We start from the raw sequence: 27043 nt of genomic DNA, 5'->3' as shown, positions 1-27043 counted from the left end.
AGAGTTTGTATGCCTGCCTCCTTGGCCTGTTGCATGTCAAAACATTTTAATTCATAGAAAAATGAAAATGGAATTAAGAGATTCATATATTGTAAATATAGAAAAATTTCAATGCTTTATTTATGACTATCATAAAGCAGAACTTGATTTTTCCCCACTGACCAAAACTTAACTTTACAAAAGCATCCCTGAAAAGTGGAAAAAATATTTATTTCCCTGAAAAGTGGAAAAAATATTTATTTGGCGACCAAATTAACCACTGTGGAAAGATCCTGGTAAAGCAAGAATTTCTTTACATCAAGAAAACCCAATCAGCAAATTAAAGGTCCACTTCAGTTTTTTGGAGGTACTGTTGGACTGAAGTAAGCTCACTAAATGATCCCTCCCTACTTTAATCAATCAATCAATCAAATAAGAGGCCTATGGGTCTCAATGCTCACCTGAGTAACTATGACCCTGATTATCATGGCTTTGCTATTCATTAGAAGAATACTTCATTATATGTCCTGGCTAGGCTAATATTCTTGCTTTGGGGAATATTTTGCTGTTCCTGCAATTCACTATTTTATATCCCTACATAAAACTTTGATACCCCATTTCTGTCCCACTCTACCTCAGGTAAGGTTTTCCCTCTTTATGTTAAGGTTCACTGACCTTCTGATAAGAGAGACAACTCTCTTGGGAGAGAATGCCTATTATATCTTTACAAAATTGTCAAGACAAAAGGCCATTTCTTTAGAATTTTGCTCTATCAGGCAAACATTGATTAAATTGTGGGCAAATCCATTACAATTAAAAATTATATTTCTTTTAAAAAATTGTTATTGTAAAAGCAAAATTTCACATAAATAAAAAGAGGGCTACTCAGTCTTAAGAAATTCTTGCTTTGCCCTGATTAATACAAAGGTTTTACTTGAATTGGCCACCACCTAGCATCTATTGGCGGTCTGTCTGAATAAAACATGGACAATGATCACTGCTCATGGCAACATAGCTTATAATGCTTGTCTTAACCTTAATCTAGAATTCTTTGAAGAAATTTATCCTCGATATCACGTTCCCTTGATTCCTAGTTATCTTTAACAGAACAAAGGTAACCTGATTCTCCACAATAACAAATACTACAGCCTCACATACTTCTTGATATAAATATTTAATTGTGGATATCACATTAATTGCAAACTATAGCACTAATTATTACAACTTTAATTCCAAAATACTCTGGATGAGGTATTGTAAAAGCTCATGAGAAAAAAAAAATCAACTTGAGATTTTCTGAAACTATATAGCATAAATTGGATGTCTTTTGCTTGAGAGGGTTCAGGTGACAAATACTGCTAAAATGACTTTAATTTTGGATAAGACTTAATCCTAGGAATACTCAAAATTTCAATGATGATAAAATTAAACAATGCATAAGATAAACCGCTGTCCTCTTCATAACGCACTCATTACTTACCTCTTCACACATATTAAGCATCCGACGTGTGCTCTCCAGGGACTAAAAAAGAAACAAAAAACATTTGTAAACATAGAGGTAATGTAAAATTTACAAATGAAGTTTTCATAAATCAGCACATTAATAAAAGTTTCCTTCCATTTCAACTGTGTGTGTGTGTGTGTGGGGGGGGGGATATTTGATCATAACTGGTTAACCATAAGAAGGTAAGGTTACCTTATAATAAGTATAACATACACAGCAGTGGGATATGTTATATGGAATCTACTGGGTGCTAAGTTGATCTATTTCATATCATTGGGAATTTATTGGGGGCCGAGTTGGTATAAGTCATAGAAAGCATACTGTACCTGGGGACTAAGTTGATATAATTCATAGGGAATCTATTGTTGGTTACATTGGTATATTTCATAGAAAACCTATTGATGGCTAAGTTGCTATATTTTATAGGAAACCTTTTGTTGGCTAAGTTGGTATATCTCATAGGAAACCTGTTGTGGGCTAAGTTGGTATAATACATAGGAAACCTATTGTGGGCTAAGTTGGTATATTACATAGGAAACCTTTAGTTGGTATATTTCATAGGAAATCTATTGTTGGGTAAGTTGGTATATTTCATAGAAAACCTACTGTTGGCTAAGTTGGTATCTTTCATAGGAAACCTTTTGTTGTCTAAGTTGGTATCCTACTGTTGCCTAAGTTGGTATATTTCATAGGGAATCTATTGTTGGCTAAGTTGGTATAATTCATAGGGAATCTATTGTTGCATAAGTTGGTATAATTCATAGGAAACCTATTGTTGCCTAAGTTGGTATATTTCATAGGAAACCTACTGTTGCCTAAGTTGGTATATTTCATAGGAAACCTACTGTTGCCTAAGTTGGTATATTTCATAGGGAATCTATTGTTGGCTAAGTTGGTATAATTCATAGGAAACCTTTTGTTGCCTAAGTTGGTATATTTCTCAGGAAACCTTTTGTTGGCTACGTTTGTATATATCATAGGAAACCTTTTGTTGGTTAAGTTGGTTTCATAGGAAACCTATTGGGACTAAAGTTGGTATCCTTTGTGAGGACCTATCGTGGGCTAAGTTGGTGTATTTCATAGAGAACCTAATAGAGCCAGGTTGGTACAATTAACAGGGAACCTACTGAGGGCTAAGTTTTCCATTTAATTTTTTTCTGACTTACATTTTTTTTTGGAAAATGATACTAGATTACATATTTCAATTACAATGAAGTTGTAGCCAGAAGAGAAATAGCCTTTCAATGAGAAAAATGATTACACAAAGTCTAGACATTTATTTCAGTTCTTGTATTTGTAAAGCATCTCCTTTTCTAGCTGACAATGAGAATATTTCTATACATCAATACCAACAACAAGCTGTATCTTTGGATATTTTCTTTATTCAGTTGTCATAAGTCCTACAATCTAGTATTATATTAACTTCTCGTGTCTTAACTGTCACTCAGTTTGTCTCAATGCAGCCATTATTCTGTTCAATCCTCCCACATCTTTTACCAATCTCCCACACATAAAAAGAAAAATCAATGTCATAAAAAATGTTTGGAGGTCAAATAGCAAAATATAGAAGATAGATAGAACGACAGACATTACTGAATCTTAGATAAATCAATTCCCTTCATATACTGAAGTCTAGATTCCCTTTGTTCATTCCAGTATAACTTAAAGAGTATGCTGTAATGATGGGAATACAAGTATCACAGAAAGCTCTGATGTCTTATAATTGTCCTTTTTATAAAAAGTAGAGCACTACATCACAGAGAGAAAATAATGACTTTATATTAAGGTTTATAACGGATGTAAGAATCTGACAAAGCCCGAGATGAAGAGACAGGGCATTAAATCTCTGTAAAAACTCCCCCAAGCCTCTGTCCTCATTCCTCAGAAACTTAATCAATATTACAACTAATTAAGACCACACACCAAATGGTCATCATTCAGGCTTTTAGCTCCATAAAAAGCTAACAAAGCATCACAACTGGTATACAGGAAACTTCAGACATAAGTTTGAAAACCTTGAAAATGTCAGAGTTAATTCCAATAGACACTATATCCATTATATCTTGTGGTACAAGTCTCCAGTTTTATATACTTAAATTACATTTCATTCTGTTAATATACACAAATAGATTCTTAAAATGCTTTCAACTGTTTTAATTTTTTCAACTGAAATTTATTAAAGATTGCAAAACAAGTAATACAGTTTTTGTTTTAAAAATGTTTGCTTTCATCATACTAAGTTTCACTATGTGCTAACTGCTTACTTGACATGCTCTTATAATCAGACTTTCTCAGAAACACATGCTTGGATGACCTCAGGTCATTCTCCACAGACCATTCTCTATGTACCATGTGAATGTCGTATACAGAACATACAAGACAATTAGATGTCTTCCTAAAAACACACCAAATCAAAACCCCTTCTTAATTCATGATGAAATGTCCTGGAGAACTTAAATTCTTTTTAAAGACACTTCTTCAAGTGTTATTTTTTAAGAAAGATTTCAGCCAGGTACCTGTTTGTAATACCTCCCATTACCAACTACAAGGTTACCTAAAAGATACTCAGAGAAATCTGGAAACAAAAGCTATATCATAAATTTGCATGTTTTGTTGTGCAGACAATGTACCTAACTGTCAAGAGGGCTTCAGTCTAATATGGACTGTACACAGATTGATCTGTACTTAGGGAGAGTTATCAACTGTCACCTCTAACCCCCTGTTATCAACTGTCATCTCAATATCCAGTGTTTAAAACTGTCAACTCTAAACAGAGAGTTATCAACTGTCAACTTCAACCCCAGAATTATCAACTGTCACCTCAACATCCAGCATTTAAAAAACTGTCACCTCTAACCTCAGAGTTATCAAATGTCAATTCAAACCCAAGAATTATCAACAGTCACATGTAACCATAGTTATCAACCTCTAACCCCAGATTTATCAACCACAAACCAACTTCTGACCCCAGACCTCTAACCCTAGAGTTATCAGCCTAAAACCCAAGATTATCAACTGTCACCTCTAACTCCAGAGTAAAATAATTATCTATTGTCACTTCTAACCCCCTGTGTTATCAACTTTCACCCCTAAACCCCAGAGTTATCAACTGTCAACTCTAACACCTGTGTTAACACCTGTCAACCTAACCCAGTGTTATCAACTGTCTACCCTTACCCAAGAATTATCACTTGTCACCTCTAACCCTAAAGAATTATCAAATATCACCTCTAACACCAGTGTACCCAATTGTCAACTTCTTACACCAGTGTACCCAACTGTCAACCTTAACCCCAGTGTTTGATCAACAGTCAACTCTAACTCACATATTATCAACTGTCAACTCTAACCCCAGAGTTATTTACTGTCACTTTTAAACCTAGTGCTATCAACTGTCACCTGTATCACCTGTGTTATTAACTGTCAACTCTAACCCCAGTGTTATCAACACTAACTCACATGTTATCAACTGTCAACTGTAACTTACATGTTATTAACTGTCAACTCTAACCCCAGAGTTATTTACTGTCACTTTTAAACCTAGTGCTATCAACTGTCACCTGTATCACCTGTGTTATTAACTGTCAACTCTAACCCCAGTGTTATAAACACTAACTCACATGTTATCAACTGTCAACTGTAACTTACATGTTATTAACTGTCAACTCTAACCCCTGGAGTGTTATCAACACTAACTCACATGTTATCAACTATCAACTGTAACTTACATGTTATTAACTGTCAACTCTAACCCCTGGAGTGTTATCAACACTAACTCACATGTTATCAACTATCAACTGTAACTTACATGTTATTAACTGTCAACTCTAACCCCAGAATTATCAATTGTAGACTCTAGACACACCCCAATTCTAAGGCAAAGGAAAGGAAATATAGAAAAATTATATTATATAGGTAAATGATAACAAATCCATGCATGGTCTTTACAATAGAAGTATGAAGTAAATGCAAGAAGCCATGTTCTACTAAGGACATTTAAGACCTCCCCCGTTTTTCAGAGATGGAGGGGGGATAAATTTGTTGACCTACTTCCTGGTTTGCATTGTCCAGTGTTTCCTGTGTGATCTGGCCATTCTCTTCTCCACCCTCCTCTTTCTCAGCTTCTGTCTGTTCTTTGTCATCACTCATGTGGAATAGAGTTACAAATACAAATCCACCGAAGGTCTGCTATCTAAAGTTATTTCCCTTCTGAAGGTGAAGTTATATCCTTAATATTCACATTGCCTTCTTAAAGATTTGGTGTACAGGTATGTATGATTAAATCCTTGCTAAATTCCTTGTCCACCCAGATCATCCCTTATTACATAATCTGTCCATACTCTGTAATTGTTGTTCCTTCAGTAATTTCTCAATTTCTTAAAGATTCTTTAAAGTTCCCTTTCACACTGTGTTGGATTTTAAACACAGATAAACAAAGTTGATGTCACATCAGTTCAGCCACTAATCCAATAACAAGCCAACATATGCTAAGCACCGCTCCCTCCCTTCCCAATTAAATAGCTGCATCAATGGTTATTGATCTACAAAGACTTGAGGAGTCAAGTATTGTGCAATTTCTGTGTATATCAGGCAGACAACAGATGCAAATTGTATGGTAATCCCCAAAGTGCCAACCGACAAGAACTGAGCACATTTCTACATCACGCCACCCTCAAATAAAGACAGTTTTACTGACTATCTGGCATACTGAAAACTATAATGCCTGATCATAAAGCCAGTCGAGTTTATTAATGATTGAGACATCAACATACATAGTATATGGTTTGAGGTCCATGAGTCGAGGTTCATTCAGTATAATTATGCGTATGACCATGAAGAAATCCGTCTTAAGTTTGGTCCTGAACCTTTGTGTTTGTTTCAGCTTCTATTTGACCTGCACTGCTTCATGCAGTTTTGTGTTCTATTGCAACTGTGTACTATGATATGCTTTCATTCTCAAACTTTTTCATATAACAAAAAAAAAATTAAGATTCACTATTAAAAAAGAATTTATATATTTAGCTGAATACTTAAGTTTTAAAAATGGGCAATGTCTTCACTATATATATCTGAGTTCCTAGACTAATTCTTAAGGTCAAGTGAAAATAATTACATGTATATATGTAATTGTTTAGACAACTACTTTTTACAGACGTCTGACAAAAGATTTCTAATTCTAAAGCTTACGTAATTTCCTCCTAAATGGGGCTAATCTTGCCAATGCTGGTATGGATAAATTGTCCCAATCATTAAGATGTGTTGTTACTTAAGGAATTTCAATTATTTTCGCTTTGATCAATGTTGGTCATGTTTTTGCTTGAATTTAAATAAGTTTTCTTTGATACATATTCCTTTTTCAATTGTTGTGATTTCTAAATCTGAATACCAAGTACACTTCAAGTTCAACTTCAGGTCAATACTGTAATTATTTATTTTCCTTTTCAAAGTAATGATACTTTTATTTACAAAAGTTTTTCTTAAATAAATGTGATTATTGGATTTTAATTTCATTAATTGATTGTGATTTCTAAGATAATCAGTAAAAGAGCTCTACAAAGCTTGTGATTATTGTTGTACTTTACACATGCAGTGTCAACTTTAAACAACATTAACTTACTAACATAATAATGAATTCATATACATGTATTATGAAATTGCAATGGTGTTGAAAATTAGATACCCTATATATACTTGTCTCTAAGTCAGAGTAATACATTTTGATACAAAACTTTTTGTTAAATTTCAATGCAAATTCTTCAAAATGGTGTATTTTTCTGGAAAAGGAAATACAGTTGAACTTCAGTATTTCAAACTCCAATCTCTCGAATACCATGGACATGTAGAAGTGATGTGGAAATCCTAACCGCATATTCTTTAAGTATTTTACCCTTGATATCTCGAATCTTTGGATTTATCTTGAAGTTTATTCTCAGCCCCATCAGGTTCGAGATAACAAGTTTGACTGTATAGTAAATAAATATTCATCTAAAAACCGGAAGTGCATGTAATATAAATTAAATAAAATTTGAATAATAAAAAAATTGTTTTATTTTTTTCTAATTTAAAACCTTGACCTAAAATAAAATAAATCCTGGCCTTAGATATGTAATTAGATCATTAGCATATTAACCAAGAGCAAAGGATAAGTATTCATTTCATACATTTCACTATATAATCATTAGAGCCCCACCCTAAAACAAGAACCCCTGTGGGGCCATAAAATTCACAACTTTGGTAGAGGCACTCTTGCTTATCATAACTATGTACTTAGTTAGTTTATTTAATACCCAGGAGCAGAGAACAAGATTTTCAAAGAATTAATGTATTTTCACTATATAATCAATAGAGCCCCGCCTTAACATCAGAACCCCTGACCCTGGGGCCATAAAATGGGATTTTGGTAGAGGCACTCTTGATCATAACTATGTACCTTGGTTTATTTAATACCCATAAACTTGAAATAATGCATTTTCTACCTAAACAGAGCACTAAAAAGGGGCCATGAATTTCACAATTTTGGTAGATAATCATTGCATTACAATATTTTGACTGCTTGATGTCCAGGGGTAAAGAAGAAGATTTTTAAAGATTGCAGTTTTTACTTTTTGGCCCCACCCCTCAGAAACTAAATTCACAATTTTTGTTCCCCTTCACCCATAGATGCTTTGTACCAAATTTGGTTGAAATTGGTTCATGCTTTCTACGAACGACGCACGAGAAACGACGACGGAGACATTCTAGGTCACCTGAGTTTACTGCCTGTATATTAGATGTCTTTTGTGAAACTTGTCACAAGTGCAGTCCTCCAAGTTGTGTATGCTTTCTAAGAAAGGGAGACATTCTGGTTTTGGGTTTACTGCCTGTCATTAACTTTGCTGGGATGTCTGCCTGTCACTGCCACATGTTGGGATCAAACCTCTTAAATAGATTAATTAAGACTTTAGAATTATATTAACTGTGGTACTGTGTCAAGGTCTTTATTAAGTCATACAATGTTGTGATGATTGATTGTATGTTGTTTTATGTCCTATTCAAGCATTTTTCACTGAAATAGAGACATCACCATATACCTATAAAGGGGTTCAAACTTTTGATCTTTACTCGCACTCAAGGTCATTGAGCAGTGAGGGATCTTTATTGTGCTAATGCCTGCCTTGACACAGGACCTTATTTTTTAAGGTTTCAAGGTCAATATGGTTGTGAAGGTCATATATTGATAATCAAAGTCAAATCTGGAAAGTTAAAATGACCATTTTGTGGTTAAAAACATCTAGTAAACACTGTATCTGCTCTGACCCCTATATTAGGTTAGAGGACCTTGAGGACCAAGCAAGCTGTGAGGAATAATACCACCTCTAAAAACAACTCATCAAACAGCATAACTTAAACATCAAAGAATGCTGCAACAAAATGGTTAACCTACACATCTCTTTCAATAATGGATATGAGTTTTCAATATCCTTGAGAATTTATCCCCATAAGAGTGTCAAATAAATCAATGTTGAACCTTTAATTTACACTGCTATAACCTGGGATAGAGTCTTTGATATAGTTGCACCCTTTCCTTGTATAGCTGTGATACACATTAAGCAGTTCTCTCATTATGGTAGAATTGTGATAAAGTTGTACAGGATAGAGATCGGGGAGAGGGACTGAGACTGAAATTATCCAATTTCCTTTTTTCTATTTTAGGAATCAAGTTTACCAATGCTGGGTTGACACTTTTCAAAGAATTTTTTCAATATGCCAGCAGAACTGTAGTCAATACATTGTGGTGATTTCAATAATTCAGGAGCATGCAAAGCTAATGAATGAAATGATTCCGAGATGTTCAATTTGACAATGAAAATTGTAAAACAGAGTTACATGGAGTTTTGGCAGTCTATGATGTAGCTGATTCTTTGGGTAGGCTGTATTTACAAGATTATTCCCATTTGATCTCCTCTAGAAGTTCTTCATTTGATTATCAAGGGCACACTTATACTATCTCAAACAATTGTTTAACCCTAATAAAAGCATGCATTATTAATAAAGATATCCATTAATTAGAAATATACTTATCCTTACTTTTATTGCTCATATTTTATAGCTCTGCACCAGTAATATGTTGCACAATTTAGTTTACCAACAACACTAAAATGTTGGGAATTAAGTTACAAAAAGTAAAATTATACAATGTGCTGAGAAAAGTTGTGACAAGTAACCCCTGTGTACAATTACAGAATGTGCTGTGAGAAAAAATTCAACTGAGAAAAATCACAAATTTTGCTGTGAAAAATAATTGAGTACATAAAAATGAGCTGTGAAATGTTTACTACCGAGTACAGATAGAAGATGTGCAGTCAGAAGTAATAGCTGTGTACAATTACAAAATGACTGAGAAAAAACAACCAAGATCAATCAATGAATTTGTTGTGAAAATAAACATTTAAGTACAGGTTCAAATTGTGTTCTGCCAAGTAAAACAACTGAGTACAATTACAGTATGTGCTGTGAGGGGGAACAACTAAGTATAATGATTTTACAGAATGTGCTATCAGAAATTACTGAGCAAATTCATAAAATGTGCTGAATGGAGAACTTAACTGCATACAATTATAACATAACTACTGAGTACAATTATTAAAATGTGCTTTGAGAAGAAACCTGGACCCAGTACAATACAAAATGTGCTAAGAGAAGAAGAAACTGAGCTCAACTCAAAATGTGCTGAGAAAAGTAACAATTAAGCTCAACACAAAATCTGCTGAGAGAAGAAGCAACTGAGCTCAACTCAAAATGATATGTGCTGAGAAAAGTAACAATTGAGCTCGAAACAAAATGTACTGAGAGAAGAATCAACTGAGCTCGATTAACACAAAATGGGCTGAGAGAAGTAACAATTGAGCTCAATACAAAATGTACTGAAAGATGCAGCAACTGAGAAGTAACAAGAATAATATTCCAAAACTGGCTGTCAGATGTAGGTATTTTTTATTCTCTCATCTTCTTATTAGAAATATGTCCACTAAACATGAATGCTCCACCCAAGGTACATTTTTATTGCAACATGAAAAGAATGGTACCATCCTATCTTGGTCAGAGATAATTGTCAAATATGAAGGAAGTTGGACACACATTTTTATATTTTATCAAATATAGATTTTGGGTAACTTCAAAATGCAGGAAGAGTCAAGGTCACTGGAAAGGCCAAGGTAAAGAAATAATGACACAATGGAATTGCTCTGACCAATAAAAAGCTTCAAAAGTGAAGGTCAAGGGAAGTAAAAAAGGTAATAAGAAATGTCAAGGGAAGAAAATTGTGAGACTTGGGTTAATCATACCAATACCAAAAAGTAAAATGTATATAAAAAAAGAAGTACAAGTCTTACAGAAGGTCAAAGTCAGAAAATTGTGACACATTTGAAAAGCATTTATCAATACATGCATGTATTAGTATCAATTTTTGTTAACATATCTTGAACAGTTTCTGTGAAACTGAGCTTAATGTAATGACATAAACTTTGTCAACAGAACTTTTGATCATACATGAGGGTAACCATATGGACACAATGTTAATCAAGGACATGTATCAAGTAATTCTGTGACATAAATCATATAACCTTGACCCAGACCCACAGCTCTCAATATTAATCAAGGACACAAACCTGGTAATGCTTAGACATAAATCTATATATATAACCTTGACCCAAACCTATAGCTCTCAATGTAAATCAAGAACATGAACCTGGAAATGTTGAGACATAAATCATATAACCTTGACCCAAGCCTATAACTCTCAATGTTAATCAAGGACATGAACCTGGAAATGTTGAAACATAAATCATATAACCTTGACCCAAGCCTATGCTCTCAAAGTTAATCAAGGACATGAACTTGGTTAAGTTGAAACATAATTCATATAACCTTGACCCAAGCCCATGCTCTCAATGTTAATCAAGGACATGAACCTGCAAATGTTGAGACATAAATCATATAACCTTGACCCAAGCCTATAACTCTCAATGTTAATCAAGGACATGAACTTGGTTATGTTGCGACATAAATCATATAACCTTGACCCAGACCCACAGCTCTCAATATTAATCAAGGACACAAACCTAGTAATGCTTACACATAAATCTATATATATATAACCTTGACCCAAGCCTATAGCTCTTAATGTTAATCAAGGACATGAACATTGAAATGTTGAGACATAAATCATATAACCTTGACCCAAGCCTATAGCTCTCAATGTTCATCAAGGACACAAACCTAGTAATGCTTAGACATAAATCTATATATATAACCTTGACCCAAGCCCATAGCTCTCAATGTTAATCAAGGACATGAACTTGGTTTTGTTGAGACATAAATCATATAACCTTGACCCAGACCCACAGCTCTCAATATTAATCAAGGACACAAATTTAAACCTAGTAATGTGTACACATAAATCTATATATATAACCTTGACCCAAGCCTATAGCTCTCAATGTTAATCAAGGACATGAACCTGGAAATGTTGAAACATAAATCATATAACCTTGACCCTTGCCAATGCTGTCAATGTTAATCAAGGACATGAACCTGGAAATGTTGAGACATAAATCATATAACCTTGACCCAAGCCCATAGCTCTCAATGTTAATCAAGGACATGAACCTGGAAATGTTGAGACATAAATCATATAACCTTGACCCAAGCCCATAGCTCTCAATGTTAATCAAGGACATGAACTTAGTTATGTTGAGACATAAATCATATAACGTTGACAAAGCCTACAGATTTAAACAGTATAACTGTTAGACGTCCAATAGAAAATAAAATGGATTAATACAAATGATTCAATATCTTTCAAGGTTAAATCTCACCAATCTCTTTAATAATGTTTAACCTGACCAACAACAGCTCATGGACCAATTTCTGAGTTTAAAAATTGTCAAATTATTCTACATCAATGAATATAATGGTCAAAATCTTGCACTGCTAGCCCAAAAACGATGCCTTGTCATAGCCTTTATGAATTGGTTCTTAAGAATCAAATCATTATTATTAAGATTGAAAGACTTACGGTAGTCCAAGTAGAGCTCAATGTTACATTAGAAAGAGTCTGGTTCAAAAACTCACTTATTTTTCAAAGTTACAATGAAATTTTGCTCCCATTCTCTCACACATTCACACTTCCTCTTCTGATTTTAAACAAGAATAAAAAAAATATCAATGAGATATAAAATGTAATTCAGATACAGTATGTGAAGCAATATAGTAATGTGCATCCTTAGATGGATCATCCGTGCAAGTCTAGTCAATATAGGGCTTATATTTACGTTGAAATCATATTAGTAGATCTGCTCATTAACATTAATATGGTCATTCTTTAACTGAAGTTGCAGCAGCTGTTAAAGGAAATACACTAGAAGCATCATCTATACATCTCTGATTAATACAGGACAGACAAGCACTTGAAGAGAAATCTGCTCCTATCTTAACCTGGGATGCCAAGGGTAATAGCCCTAATACATAAGTTCCACCCAACTCCATGGAATGAGCTAACAATCATAATTTTGGGGAGATGAACTTTTTTTCTTGATTAAAAGTTTTCAGTTTGTCTCAGAATGTTTGGTTAAAATGAAAAAGATGCAAAAGATTGTTTGTGTTGCTTTAAACATCTATTCTTTCCTGAACTAATAAAACAAACTATGAAAGCAAAATAAAGATTTTTAAAAATATCATATATCACTTAATTTTTTGTTTATTTTGTTATTAACTTATGTCAAGTCACCATCCATTGACAGATGATTTATCCAAGAAAAACTTGAAAGAGCTGGAGTTTTTCTCTCGCTGTAGTAATTTGATTTTTGGTGTTTTGTGTTTGTGTGTTATTTGGAGATGCTGTAATCTAATTGGACAAATGAAGTGGCAGTAACATAAAAAGATTAAGCTTCAGATCTAAACTCCAATAATCAGGGAAACACAAACAAAGTACAAGTGATTACAGAGATCCAGAATACCAAGTCTGTTATCTGCCTCATTTAGCAGCATCAGACCCGAGAGTGACAAGTCGCAGCAAACCTCGGGACATGATTAAGGCTAAAACATCGATTAGTTTTGTTGTTGTTTTTTAATCTGAAGGATAATGGTTGAAAGAACTACCATGTCTTGATTTATTCTATGAAAATTGTAAACTAGAAATTTTTTTTCAATGAAAAGATGGGAATGAAAATAAATTTACCTGGAAAAATTCTCTTCTAAAGTTTAATTCAAAGGACAAGGTCATAATAGAGGCCAAGGTAGCAAATTATAAACCCACTTGCCAAATGTCATAAGCCTAAATAAAAGATGGCAACACCTCATCTGAGTCTGACCAGTGGACTCTGGATCTGACCTTTAACCCCTTTCATGGCAAAGATTTGAAGTATTTCTAGAGAAATTGATATTAAGATTTCAATGCATTTTTTCGGGTATTTCTTGTAGTAATTTTTGTATATAGTATATTACTAACGTATGTATTTTCTGAAAGCAGGTATTGTGTAGTTTCTGAAATTGATTATCAAAATATTATTTCTGTTGCCATGGCAATGAAATACACCATAATCATACTGGAATTTCCATTTATCCAAGAATGAGTTTCATTCAGTTTTTTTGCTTAATCAAATATATTTAAAAATCAAATTTTATTGGTGAAAATTATGAGCATGTTGTACATTTTTTAAAAACCAATTTTAAGTATTTTCTGGGGCGGATGGGGTGGGGTTGGGAGGTATTCATAAGAATTCAACATTTTTACACTTTATGTGTTTATACCACCTCATTGATTTTGTTATTGGTTAAATCATTCGAATAGTGCGCAAAGTTTAACTCGAGCTAGCAAAAAAATAGTACAACCGATTAAAAAAATTTTCTGTACATTATATAATCATAATTATTTCCTCCTTCTAACAGTGCAAGAATTATTCTTATATTTGCAGTATTAATGAAGATATGAATGTTTGTTCACACTTAACGCGCTTTTCACATCAGACACATAGAAATACTTATATACATGTACCATGAAAGGGGTTAAAAAATTTTAAACTAATCATGCCACATGTTCTTTATTTCTTGCATGAAGTTCTTCAAATTTGGTTGCAGATTGCCAGACTGCCAGTCTTACTGATAAAAATCTTAATCTTATGTTGTATGAAGAAAGATAACTCTAACAACTTGTTCATCCATATTGGGTTAAACTAAATACAATGCCACGTACAATGATGTTGGCAATTCTAAATACATTCAGTGGGCTACTAAACGTCAACTGGAAATTTCTTTTGTTTATGAAATCTTTGTTTACTGCACTAATGTGGAGTTAAAACATAATGGTGGAGAAATCACCTAACATTGCTTTATACAGCAGAATGTTGATACTGGTCTAATAGATTCCGATAGCATGTATAAATAAATGGTCTCTAATGGCTAACACAAATATTTTCTATTTTTGACGAGGAATCAATATGTAATCTGGTTTAGAGAGTCACTTCTTCTCCTTAGGAGGCCTCCAAAATAACAGTTTTCTGGAAGAGATAGATGAATTTCTTGTCCATTGTGGTCGAAATCAATATCCTGACTACATACAGTTTCCCGGAAAGGAATAATTGTGGGCTATATCAGGCACAACAAACAGTTTTCCAATAGATAGCTCATGTGCATTTGTTGCTCTAACTGCAGATGAAGGTCACGATTTTCGTCAATCAACCACTTTGATTATAAACTTGTGCAAATTGCTAGTGAATCAGTTTAGAAAATTCACATTGAATAATTCAAACTTGTTTAAAGATATTTGATTTATGAAATGCTATCATAATTTAATGCAAGACAATTAAATGGCCAAACTAATAAATAAATTAATATTAACTGAAGCATGGATATTCCACAGACATTGCTCACTCTTGGAGGAATTTTATTTTCTTCTTGAGACTCTGTGTCTATCCTCTGTAATTTATTGTTTTTTACATTTCCATTCATGAAAACTCACATTAAAATGACCAAGTTTTTGGCATTTTTCCACAGAAGAGTTTGGTAGGGCTGCAGGGGTTACTTTGGAGGAGTTTATAAATTTCTTAAAAGATGTCCATTTCTTCTAGTAAAAAAATGTTGCAACTAGATTAACAAATAAAAATTGTCTTCTATAGCTGGTCTTAGCATTCAATGAACACCAAACAATGATTGTAGGATAGTGCTTAGAATCTGTGTGTGTGTTTGGGGGGAGGGGGGATAGCAATGCCAAAAGCTCCAGGAACATATTGTTTACATGTGTCTCATTCCAAATCTTATAGTTATTGAATGACCTAAAGAACTTACATCATCTGTGGCCTGATTGCATTGCATCTGTATGTTTTGTAGGTCACGCCGCATGTCATCGTCGCTGTTGGATGCTGGAACCCCGTTCACTGGTGACGACATTTTGTCTGGAATATTTCACTTGAATCCTGCACAAGAGAAGAAAAAGATTTAAGATCTCAATAAAAAAAACATCCTTGCTTAACCAAAATTTATGGAGAAATGCTATATTTATCAATGGATCTCATGGTAAATGTGAAATGGGTTGTAGTCTGAGGAAACTTGGATTTTACCATTCATTAATACCAAAACACGCTTGTTTTCGAGGTAGTTTAGTGACATATTGTGAAGTTTTATTAAAACTGAACCAAAACTGTAGTGGAAGACAGTATTGATGTGAAAAAATGTGCAACAGAAAGACAGACAGACGAAGAAGACTGTACCATTGCAACACTTAAAGCTCTGAACTAATAATAAGCAAAATGACGGACAAATCACTTTTACTTTAATTGATTACATTACCTGGACCAGATTACAATTTAGTAATTAGTACTTTGTCCTCTTCACTTGATTTCATGTACATGTAGTTCAAACACACAACATACCCACTGTGAGAATCTTTCTCAATGCCTGGCCTGACCTCCCAAACAATCACTGCATACTTGAGTGTTTATTTTTACATCCTTATTTGATATTGATAAGTAAATAATATCAAGAAAGGAGATTTACTCTATTCATAAATAATGAATGAGAGGGTTTCCCCATTCATAGCAAGTTCAGGTCTGCTTCAACAGACGACAGATTCCGACAGATTCCACCATATCCAGTTGATTAACCTAAGTGACAGACGTCAATAAATCAATGGCAGAGAGTCAGCCGATTCAGTCTCTGTTTCTATTTATTATTCATTGATTAAAAAACACCCCATCATCAAGAGTCCCAACATCCCATGTCCAACAGATGTTTTCCACAGATCAATACTGCACAGATTTTTAAGGGTGATTCATTGCAGTTAACATTTAAAAATGAGTTTGTATGAGTAATTAAGGTAATAAAATGTAACATACATTAGCCCCTGAACAAAATAAATCCTTCAATGTTCTTCCTGATGCATACCATATAACCGATTTATCCCCCTTACCCTTGGTTTTCAAAATCTTAATCTTTATGTATATAAGGTATTTTTCTAAACAAAATCTAATGAATCAAGAATTTTTGAAGAGTAAGATTTCATTGCAATATATAATAGTCAATTATTGGCATTTATAAATGAATATGTTGACATGTTAACTCATCATTCAGCCTAAAACCAGGCGCGGATCCAGGAATTGGAGTTAGAGGGGGCGCCAAGAGTAGGCAAAGGGTCTGGGGGCCGCCTTGAGGCCCCCAGTGGGTCCAGGGCAAAGCCCTGGTGGGGGCCCATAAGCCCCCGTAAGCTCCTGGGTTCTAGAGATTTTGTAGGGTAAAAATGAGGTCTACCAAGTAGACATATTTACATTTTCTAGACAAAACTGTGATTTACGTTAACTTTGACAATTTTAGGGGGGGCGCGCGCCGGGTGCGCCCCCCCTTAAATCCGCCACTGAAAACCCTACCTACATTGCTTCTATATAAATATATACCCATCTGTGGGTCTGGATTATTACAAACAATGCCTCTGTACTAGTATGAAATCTTCTGTGAGCCTGCATGGATTAGTACAACACTATCTCTGTACTAATATGCACTCATTTGTAAGTCTGAATTATTACAAACACTAGCTCTGTACTAATATGTACTCATCTGTGAGTCTGAATTATTACAAACAATGCCTCTGTACTAATATGTACTCATCTGTGAGTCTGAATTATTACAAACAATGCCTCTGTACTAATATGTACTTATATGTGAGTCTGAATTATTACAAACAATGCCTCTGTACTAATATGTACTTATCTGTGAGTTTGAATTATTACAAACAATGCCTCTGTACTAATATGTACTCATCTGTGAGTTTGAATTATTACAAACACTATCTCTGTACTAATATGTACTCATCTGTGAGTTTGAATTATTACAAACAATGCCTCTGTACTAATATGTACTCATCTGTGAGTTTGAATTATTACAAACACTAGCTCTGTACTAATATGTACTTTTCTGTCAGTGTGAGTTTGATTCATTACAAACAATGCCTCTGTACTCGTATGTACTCATCTGTGAGTTTGAATTATTACAAATGCCTCTGTACTAGTATGTACTCGTCTGCGAGTCTGAATTATTACAAACAATGCCTCTGTACTAATATGTACTCATCTGTGAGTTTTAATTATTACAAACAATGCCTCTGTACTAATATGTACTCATCTGTGAGTCTGAATTATTACAAACAATGCCTCTGTACTAATATGTACTCATCTGTGAGTTTGAATTATTACAAACAATGCCTCTGTATTAATACGTACTCATCTGTGAGTCTGAATTATTACAAACAATGCCTCTGTACTAATATGTACTCATCTGTGAGTCTGAATTATTACACTCTTCCTCGGTACTTATACTGATGATTGATGTTTCCTGGTTGTGGTAATGTTTAAAATAATTTTGATATGGGTTTTAAAATGCAGCTTTTAATTTTAATCTTTAACCTTTCACATGAATATTGTTTACACTTCAAAACAAAGGGTTTTCTAATTTCTATACATTCCCAGCCTCTCATTGTTTCGAATTTTTCTTCTATGTAAGAAGTATGAATGATATAACAGCAACTAACTTTAAATGATAAGAAAATACCTCAAGGCTTAAATAAATTAGTTTTTCCAATTACTGTATAAATCTACTGGATTAATAGTTACTTATTCCCTTGGCTGTTCAATGGTAAATCAAATTAACTTCTTTCTTCAAATAGAGATAAAATTGAAAAGAAAGGTGCACTGATAGGATTTAAAAAACAAACAATTGTAAATTTTCCAAGTGAAAATCAAAGTAATCAACAAAAGTTGTTAAGTAAAGGTACAAGGGAACAAATTTTTACTGGCACCCAAGTACAAATGTGATTGCCTTAAACTCATTTCATGAGCACCCCAAATGAGCATTTTGAGCACTTCAATGCTTGAAATCAAGTACAGATAATTGTTTTTGCCATGTTTACTAAAAATGCCGATATTAATAAGCATTAAAATGAACAATTATTTCACAAGGGCCCCACAGCATATACCACGATTGCAACAAGATGTAAAATTTCAGAAACGCATGAAGATTTGTAAACAAATATGTTGATGTTATTTTAAAACTTGCTTGATTTGAATTTTCTGAAATCCCACAGACAATTCTAATCAAGCGAATTTATCACTTGTAGAGGACTCTAAAGGGTTGGGAGGTGTATAAAATTTAGATTTGCTGAAGAATGTGTCTAGAATTAGGGATTGAGGGGTAGTTGATTGACCAATGTTGGAAGGTAGAGAAATTCTCCCCAAAAGTGCACAGAAAATCTTGCACAGTAAATTGTACATTTTTTGCATTACAGGATCTGTAGCATTATGGTCAAAGACTAATAAAAAAAACCATAACACTACAATTCTGCAGCTAGTAGGCTCATAACTTCAATTTAACTTATATCTGTAATTAGTAATCCCAGGGCTATCAGATTGCTGGGACCTCTGTAGCAGTGCTTAGTGATAAAATTTTTGCATAATGAGCTCCATTTAAGATTGCACAATTATTTAGGTGCACTAAGATGGTCCTTTGGGGCACTCATATTACATGGGATGCTGGTAAAAATCTTTGAGGTGCTCATGAGTCATGTATAGAGTGCTCTGGTTTTGGAGCAAAAAAGAACGTAACCCAGCAATGATGGTCTTAGTGTTGCCTAGCTGCAGAACTGTATTCTGCTTGAGAAAATTTGGAAAGATAAAGCAGAGAGCTACAGATCCAACTGATGTAAAAACCTTGGATTTACGCCGACGATTTTTTGTTGCTCAATTCGGGTATTTTTTCTTGTATTTAATACTTTCACCAGCTCTAAAAATGGTATTTAATAATTAAATATACATTTAACTTCAATTCCTGATAATTTACTTACCTTTCAATGCTAACAAATGGCTGTTTGTGGTTAAAGACATCGAAATGGAACTCTTTTAAACCGACATTACAAAACTAGATACAGGACTTTTTCAGACCGTTAAAAGGTAATTAAATAAACTTTAGTAATTAAAGTATCACAAATAAGAGTTAAATATATGATTAATTATAGGATGCAATTCTAAAAGCCAGAGAAAGTTTCAACTACACGAAATAAATACCTAAAGTAGTGACAAAAAATTGTCCGCGTAAATCGAAGGTTTAATATTACAACGGTTGGATCTGTAGCTCTCTGCTTTATCTGTCCGAATTTTCTCAAGCAGAGAGCTACAGTTCTGCAGCTAAGTGTTGCCCATTCCAAAAACAATGTATGCTATCCTGGTGTCATTACTGCTCAAAGGTCAAGGATTGAAATCAGTTTGTCAAGCAACCAAGCAGGTGTACTATGAATCTGCAGTATGTACTGGATGTGGTTGTCTATGGAATACATAATATTATTGTTCATATTGTCTATAGGCCCATATTTTCACAACTTTCAAACCCTTCCTGGATTACTGGATATAAATTCAGTATGCTATCTTTTATAAGGTCTATCCATTGCCACATAATGATCAGAAACTAAGAGAGTATAACTTCTTAATTTAATGATAATAGATAAAAATTTAGGTGTTCAGTTCAAAGAAGAACAATTTTAAGTTAATTAATTAGTGTACCTTTTTTGTTTTTACAAACTTCAAATCCTTAAATACGAAAGTATCTTAACAGCATATCTTTGAGTAAATATAAGTAAAACCTGTTTTTCATGGACTTGAACAGACTGTTGAATTTGCACTTACTTTCCAGAAAAGAAGATGTAAACAAATCACATGTTCGATAATGACAAGGGGGTCCAAGAACGACTACTCAAAATTAAAGAAAATTTAGCTATTACATGAAATAGATTAGGATCATACTGTTCTTACCCTTCGTAGCTACGTTGAAATATATATAAAAGATCAAATATAAAGTGAAAATTCCGCCCCCAGTATATCTGTCGTTTTACAAAAATATGTCAATATTCTGACGTCATCTTTGTCGAAAAGGGGTGCGTCGATATACCCAAAAGGACCCAAAAGGAACCCAAAAGGACCCAAAAGGACTCAAAATGAATATATTATAATCTACTGAGAATTAATAATTTGAATTAAATTTTGAATATTACATTTCAAGTTCATATAAAAGTTGGCAAAAATATAAATTTCTAGTTAATATTGCAACTTTTCTTTAGGAAATGACATACGCCTTGTATAGCACATCAAACACCAAATCTGGTCAGATAAGCTTGATTGTTTTATTTTAGCTGAAAATAACAAAGTATTTATGCATCATATTTTTACTTCTATTTTACCATATCTTACCATATGATAATTAATGGAGAAATTATAAAACTTTTTACTTGTTCTAGGCACATGGTATCGCAGGTGGGTGGGGAGGGGATCCCCCCCCCCCCCAAAAAAAAATTACACAAAATAATGTTTTATTATTAATAAAATATGAAAGTGTTCATTAAATATCCATTTATTCTCTTTAATTTAAGTCCTTTTCGGTAGTTTTTAATTTCCTTTTGGGTCCATCGTCTCAAGCCACGGTCCGGAGTCCGCATATATAGCTCTCTCCTACCCGTGGCTGCTTGAACACAAAAAGTGTCGTAATCTTGAATATTTACGCCTCTCTATTGTGACGTCATATTCAGTCAGTGGCAAGTTTTGTTTCCATCGCAATCGAAATCAACAACCGTCAACAGTATACAAGAAATATTTCCTGCGATTGGATATTGAAAGGTCGCGATAGAGTTCATCATCCGACTATGCTTTACTCGCATTGGTCAATATTTAATGAGCTACGAAGAATTCTCTCCTCGTTCAACCACGGCCAGATGGGAGAGGAGCGTACATTTTGGCCGTGGTTTGAGACGATGTTTTGGGTCCTTCTGGGTTCCTTTTGGATCCTTTTGGGTTCTTTTGGGTCCTTTTGGGTAAATCGACGCACCGGTCGAAAAGTAGAACCAATTTCGATCATTCGATATCCGGAAAAAGTTTTTAGCTCACCTGAGCTAAAAGTTCATTTCACTTTCACATTTTGTTTGGCATTCGTCTGTCTGTCCGCCGATCTGGCTGTATAATTTTTACATTTTTTAAATGTAGAAATATGAAAAAAGGAGAATCTATGTATTGTTATGCTCCCGTTATCGAAGATTCAGGGGTATATATAGAGGGCCTAGTTTTCCGATGCCCTGTCCGTCCGTCTGTTTGTCTGTCTGCCCGCAAAACTTTAACCTTGCTCATAAGAGCTATGACTTTCATGTAGCCTAATCTTGGTCATGAATTTTGTACAGTTGGTTTAAGGATATGAATATTTTTTTGACATTTTCACATTGACCTTTGCGTTTTACTCACTTAAAAAAACTTAAACCTTGGTCATTATATAAAAAAGTAATATTTTCTCTTTAACAACGACTGTGGACTGTCGTGGACAGACCGCAAATAATATCCCCCACTTTCAGCGAAAGGGGCGGGGGCAGAAATCAATATCACCCACTTTAAACGAGGGAAAAAAGTAATTAAAATTTTTAATATTTTTCATACATTACGAAGATATGAGGAATATATCGTCTGAACTTAAAAAATGCACATTTTGGAGCAGAGGAAACAGGGACCTCTAAAACATCAGAGGTGGGATCAGGTGTCATGGAGGAGTGTGCATCCCCTGCCGACCGTCATACCCGCCGTGTGCTCCTTAAATTGTTATGATCGGGAAATAATGGTAAAATACGACACCTCAATTGTGTAAAAAATGGTCTAATAATTAGTAAGAAAAACATCAGTTTAACTTTGTAAAATACATCACTTGTGAATAGTATATAAGTTATGTGATAATAGAACAGCTAGCTATGGCATGCCAAGTTCACAAAAATGAGCTAAACATAGTTTCACAGTCGATAAACTAGGTTTATCGGTTGTAAACTATAGTTTACGGACTGTCAACTAAAGTTAACAACGTTAATCTTTATTTTACATCTGTAAACCATAGTTTACGCAATAATCTATGTTTCAGAACAGTAAACTATACTTAACATTGAAAACAATCATTTGCCATTGAAAAACATAGATTATCTGATAAATACAGTTTCACGATTTGTAAACTGTAGTTTACCAGTCTTAACTATAGTTAACGATCTGATAGATATAGTTTCACAATTCTTGAAACTATGATTAACAACTCTTATAGTTCACGATTGTAAATTATAGTTCACAGACGTGAATCTATGTTTATCAACAAAATCTATTGTTAACGTTTTATTAGAGAGATACATATGGCACGCCAAATTCACAAAAATGAGCTAAACATAGTTTCACAGTCGATAAACTAGGTTTATCGGTTGTAAACTATAGTTTACGGACTGTAAACTATAGTTAACAACGTTAATCTATATTTTACATCTGTAAACCATAGTTAACGCGATAATCTATGTTTCACAACCGTATACTATACTTAACACTGAAAACAATCATTTGCGATTGCAAAACATAGATTATCTGATAAATACAGTTTCACGTTTGTGAAACTATAGTTTACAAACCGTTAACTATAGTTAACGATCTGATATATATAGTTTCACGATTTGTGAAACTATGATTAACAACTCTTAACTATAGTTTACGATTGTAAACTATAGTTTACAAACGTGAATCTATGTTTATCAACAAAAACTATTGTTAACGCTTATTACAGACAGATAAACTTAGATTATCATTCGTAAATTATAGTTAACAACCGTTGAATATAGTTTTACAGATGAAAACTACATGTATACTTAACGAATCGTTAACTAAACTTAACGAATCGTTAACTATAGTTTACGGTTTGTAAACTATAGTTTACAGTCGATAAACCTAGTTTATCAAATGTGAAACTAGGTTTATCTCATTTTTGTGAATTTGGCGTGCCATAGATACGCTTAGATAAGCATTCGTAAACAATAGTTAACAACCGTTAGATATAGTTTTACAGATGAAAACTATCGTTAACGAATCGTTACTATAGTTTACAGTCGATAAACCTAGTTTACCTAGTTTATCTACTGTGAAACTATGTTTAGCTCACTGATTTTGTGAATTTCGCGTGCCTTAGCTATCTATATAAAAAATTCAGTTTTAAAAAGTTCCCGTTTTCTGCATGTAAGCCTTATCATTGATGCGTGTATTTTAGAGAGAAAGTGAAACGAAATTGAGAAATTTAAGGTAAGGGAAATTTATTCTCTTAAAATTTGAATCAATTCCGATCGAAATTTCAATATAGTTATAATTATAGTACATGTATATCATTACTGACACGCGTTATCTTTATAGGCTGATTCCCAGGTGAAGATGCTTTCATTGCTTTGACAAGTGTTGAACTTTTTGATTGAATGCTGGGACCTAATTAAAGTTTCTTGAAGCTTTGTCATTATAAACGGCCACTTTGTCATTTCGTGTAATAAATTTTATATTTATCTCCATCTAGTGAATTCAGAATCTACAAAATGATAATCATATAATATTTTAAAATTGTTATTCATATACGATTACAGGTTCATTATTGATGGTTCTTCATTGCATCCCGTTTACTCTTGGACGTCGCGACCTTTGTAGGAGAATCTCTAATCTGATACAGATTTCGCATATCAATTCTTAACGAGCATTTTTTTTTCATATATATATAAGGAAGAGGGTCCGTTTAAGAAAAATTGATTCAAGGATAGAGCACTGCACAACATAAGTAGGTTAAGATACCATAAGGAATTATGAAGACCACAGGTTCGTAGATATTTAAAAACTATAATATATATTTTATTTTTTTCTTCATAATTTCAAATTGTGAAAGGCTCTAGATATTTTAAAACAATAGATATATATTTTCTCCATAATTTCAAATTATGAAAATAATTATTTAATTACCATCCAATAAAAAAAAATAGTTATAACCATGGGGTTACTCTTTTTCATTCCAAGAAGAAACTACCTAAATAAACGAAAAGACCTTGCGATGATTCGTTTTAAAGTTCTGTGCTCAATGTGATATGCGAGTAGTGGATTTGTGGGACTTAATCAATTTAATATATTTATAAATTGAGATCTAAATTTATTTCGATTTTAAAATTGTATGCAATACTGAAAGCTGGCAGAAATAGACAAACTCTTATTCTAGAACAATGCCATTTCCTTTATATCAACCGTACTTACCATAAAGTCTGTGACAGTGTACGATCTCTATACAACTATTTTCCAATGTTTAACTTGTCCATATTGGCCTCGCCCTATAACGCCTGGGATTATGCTTTGATCAAACTTGAATCTAGACTACCTGACATATACATGTATTCCATATAGATATGAATGAATATGGCTTTGCAGTTCTTAAGACGTTCTTTTAATTAAAATTTTGTCTTTATACGTGTTTTTCCATTTCCTTGATCATAACAAGGAGCACATGGCATATGTAACTTTTTGACAGGGCATAATTGCTCCACCATGGCACCTGATCCCGCCTCTGATGTTTTTGAGTTCTGTTTGCTCCAAAATTTACCTTTACCTTTATATATATATTTCATCCCTATATATTTCAAAGTAGACCCATTATCAAAAAAAATATTAAATTATGCATATACATGTATTAAACTTTGATAATCAAATGTGACCCTATCCTACCCCAAGGGTTCTTCATTAAAATAAAACTTAAATCTTCACTACCTGACGATATTTTGTCATAGCGATACTGATTTCCTTCTTTCTTTTCCTATATGTAAAATAGAGCCCCTATTTTGTGCCCATCCTAAACTCGGCGGTTATGGTCTGAACAAACTGAATGCAAACTACATGAGGATGATTCCTTGTATACCCATGCAAAACTTTGATCATCTATAGTTATGTCCCACCCGGCAATCCGGGGGGGGGGGTAGCTGAAAGCTGCTTTTTTTTTTATAGTTTCATATTTTCTCTCTCAGTGGTGTTAAGAAGATGATTCTAAAAATATGCCATCAGATTGCACAAATTCTTACCGTAATTATATATATATCTCCTTTGAAAGTGGGAGTGGCCGTTCATTTGAACAAAGGACAAGGTATGGCAACATCCGAATCTAGCCCCTTATTTGATGTAAAAATCAGAACACAGTTAAAATTGTGATAGTTTGTAGTTAAGGACTTAAAATGATGTTTGTTTTAAAACCAGCACTAATTTTGATTTAATGCTTACACGGAGGCCACAAGAGGGTGCAGAAGTGGGACATTTTCTTGAATTTCCTCAATTCTTATAATTTTTCGTCAAATTTGAGATATTTTCACATCGGGAAACATAGAGCACAAGTTTGCCTGTCTGAGATTTTTATACACAAAATGCATCTTATACTTTTGTATGAAATATATAAATTTGGTGGATAGGAAAGATTGTGTTCTATGTTTTCTGAAACAAAATGTGCTGTAAAATTGACTAAAACATGCATAAAAATGAGAAATTTCGGAAAATGACATACTTTCTGAGCTTCCTGTGACCTCTGTGTATCCCTTAGAACCAATACTCATTTTGTGCAGGGGTGGCAACAGGTTTCTATTGATAAACTTTTGCATCAATCCAAAAGACACCTCAAACCATGGCCCAAAAAGGGTCTTACCCTATCTTGTCCATTAAATCACCTCTTGCCAAGGATATTTTTTGGCATGTTTGGTTGGTATTGGTCCAGTAATTCTTGAGAAGTCGAAAATGCAAACAGTTTAGAGATGGACGGACGCCAGACAAAATGTGAATAGAAAAGCACATTTAGCTTTCAGGTCAGGCGAGCTTAAAAGAGTGCAGCTGTTTTGTTTCAAGTACTTGTAAAATGCCACGAAAAATAAAACTTCTGTATCAGCTTGGTCCAGTGGCATGAGTGGTGAAATATATATATCAACTGGTCAATGTCACAAATGTCAAGGAAAAAGTCAAATTCGATTTTTTTTCTAGCACCACATTTTTTGAAGATTACAATTTTCAAAAAAAAAATTCATTTTCAAGATAATAAACATGATACAAAGAAGAGAAATGGCGAGGCAACAATAGCGGCTCAATACGCACAAGAGATGCGAGAGAAGGGGGAACAGATCACAGACCAGGTAAAGGAATACCGCATTTCAATAACTTTAGGATA

At 33.7% G+C, this 27043-nt stretch overlaps 2 protein-coding genes across 9 annotated transcripts in view; one reads left to right on the top strand and one right to left on the bottom strand.

The window, feature by feature from the left end:
* LOC134248881 (synaptosomal-associated protein 25-like) overlaps window positions 1–20919 on the bottom strand; it is a 32107-nt gene extending 11188 nt beyond the window's left edge. For 5 of the 8 annotated variants that reach the window (XM_062731273.1, XM_062731271.1, XM_062731275.1 and 2 more), the window contains exons 1-3: window positions 20806–20919; window positions 15806–15933; window positions 1460–1501 (exon numbers count right to left, since the gene is read on the bottom strand). In XM_062731273.1, the coding sequence (XP_062587257.1) occupies window positions 1460–1501; window positions 15806–15907 (144 nt within the window). In that variant the 5' untranslated portion in view covers window positions 15908–15933; window positions 20806–20919. Of the gene's footprint in view, window positions 1–1459; window positions 1502–5533; window positions 5944–15805; window positions 15934–16306; window positions 16327–20805 lie in introns of those variants that run through there. The other 3 variants (XM_062731274.1, XM_062731276.1, XM_062731278.1) reach the window with 3 other exon arrangements.
* Window positions 20920–26910: 5991 nt separating this feature from the next.
* LOC134248908 (uncharacterized) overlaps window positions 26911–27043 on the top strand; it is a 28594-nt gene continuing 28461 nt past the window's right edge. The window contains exon 1 of the mRNA XM_062731302.1: window positions 26911–27008. Coding sequence (XP_062587286.1) covers window positions 26976–27008 — 33 coding nt within the window. The 5' untranslated portion in view covers window positions 26911–26975. The remainder of the gene's footprint in view (window positions 27009–27043) is intronic.

Source organism: Saccostrea cucullata, unplaced genomic scaffold (assembly GCF_032062105.1).
Source record: "Saccostrea cucullata isolate Sc308-1 unplaced genomic scaffold, CSIRO_AGI_Scuc_v1 ctg62, whole genome shotgun sequence".
Taxonomy (NCBI): Eukaryota; Metazoa; Mollusca; class Bivalvia; order Ostreida; family Ostreidae; genus Saccostrea; species Saccostrea cuccullata.
Note: the sequence above shows the minus strand (reverse complement) of the source record. Positions and strands in the feature narration are given on the sequence as shown.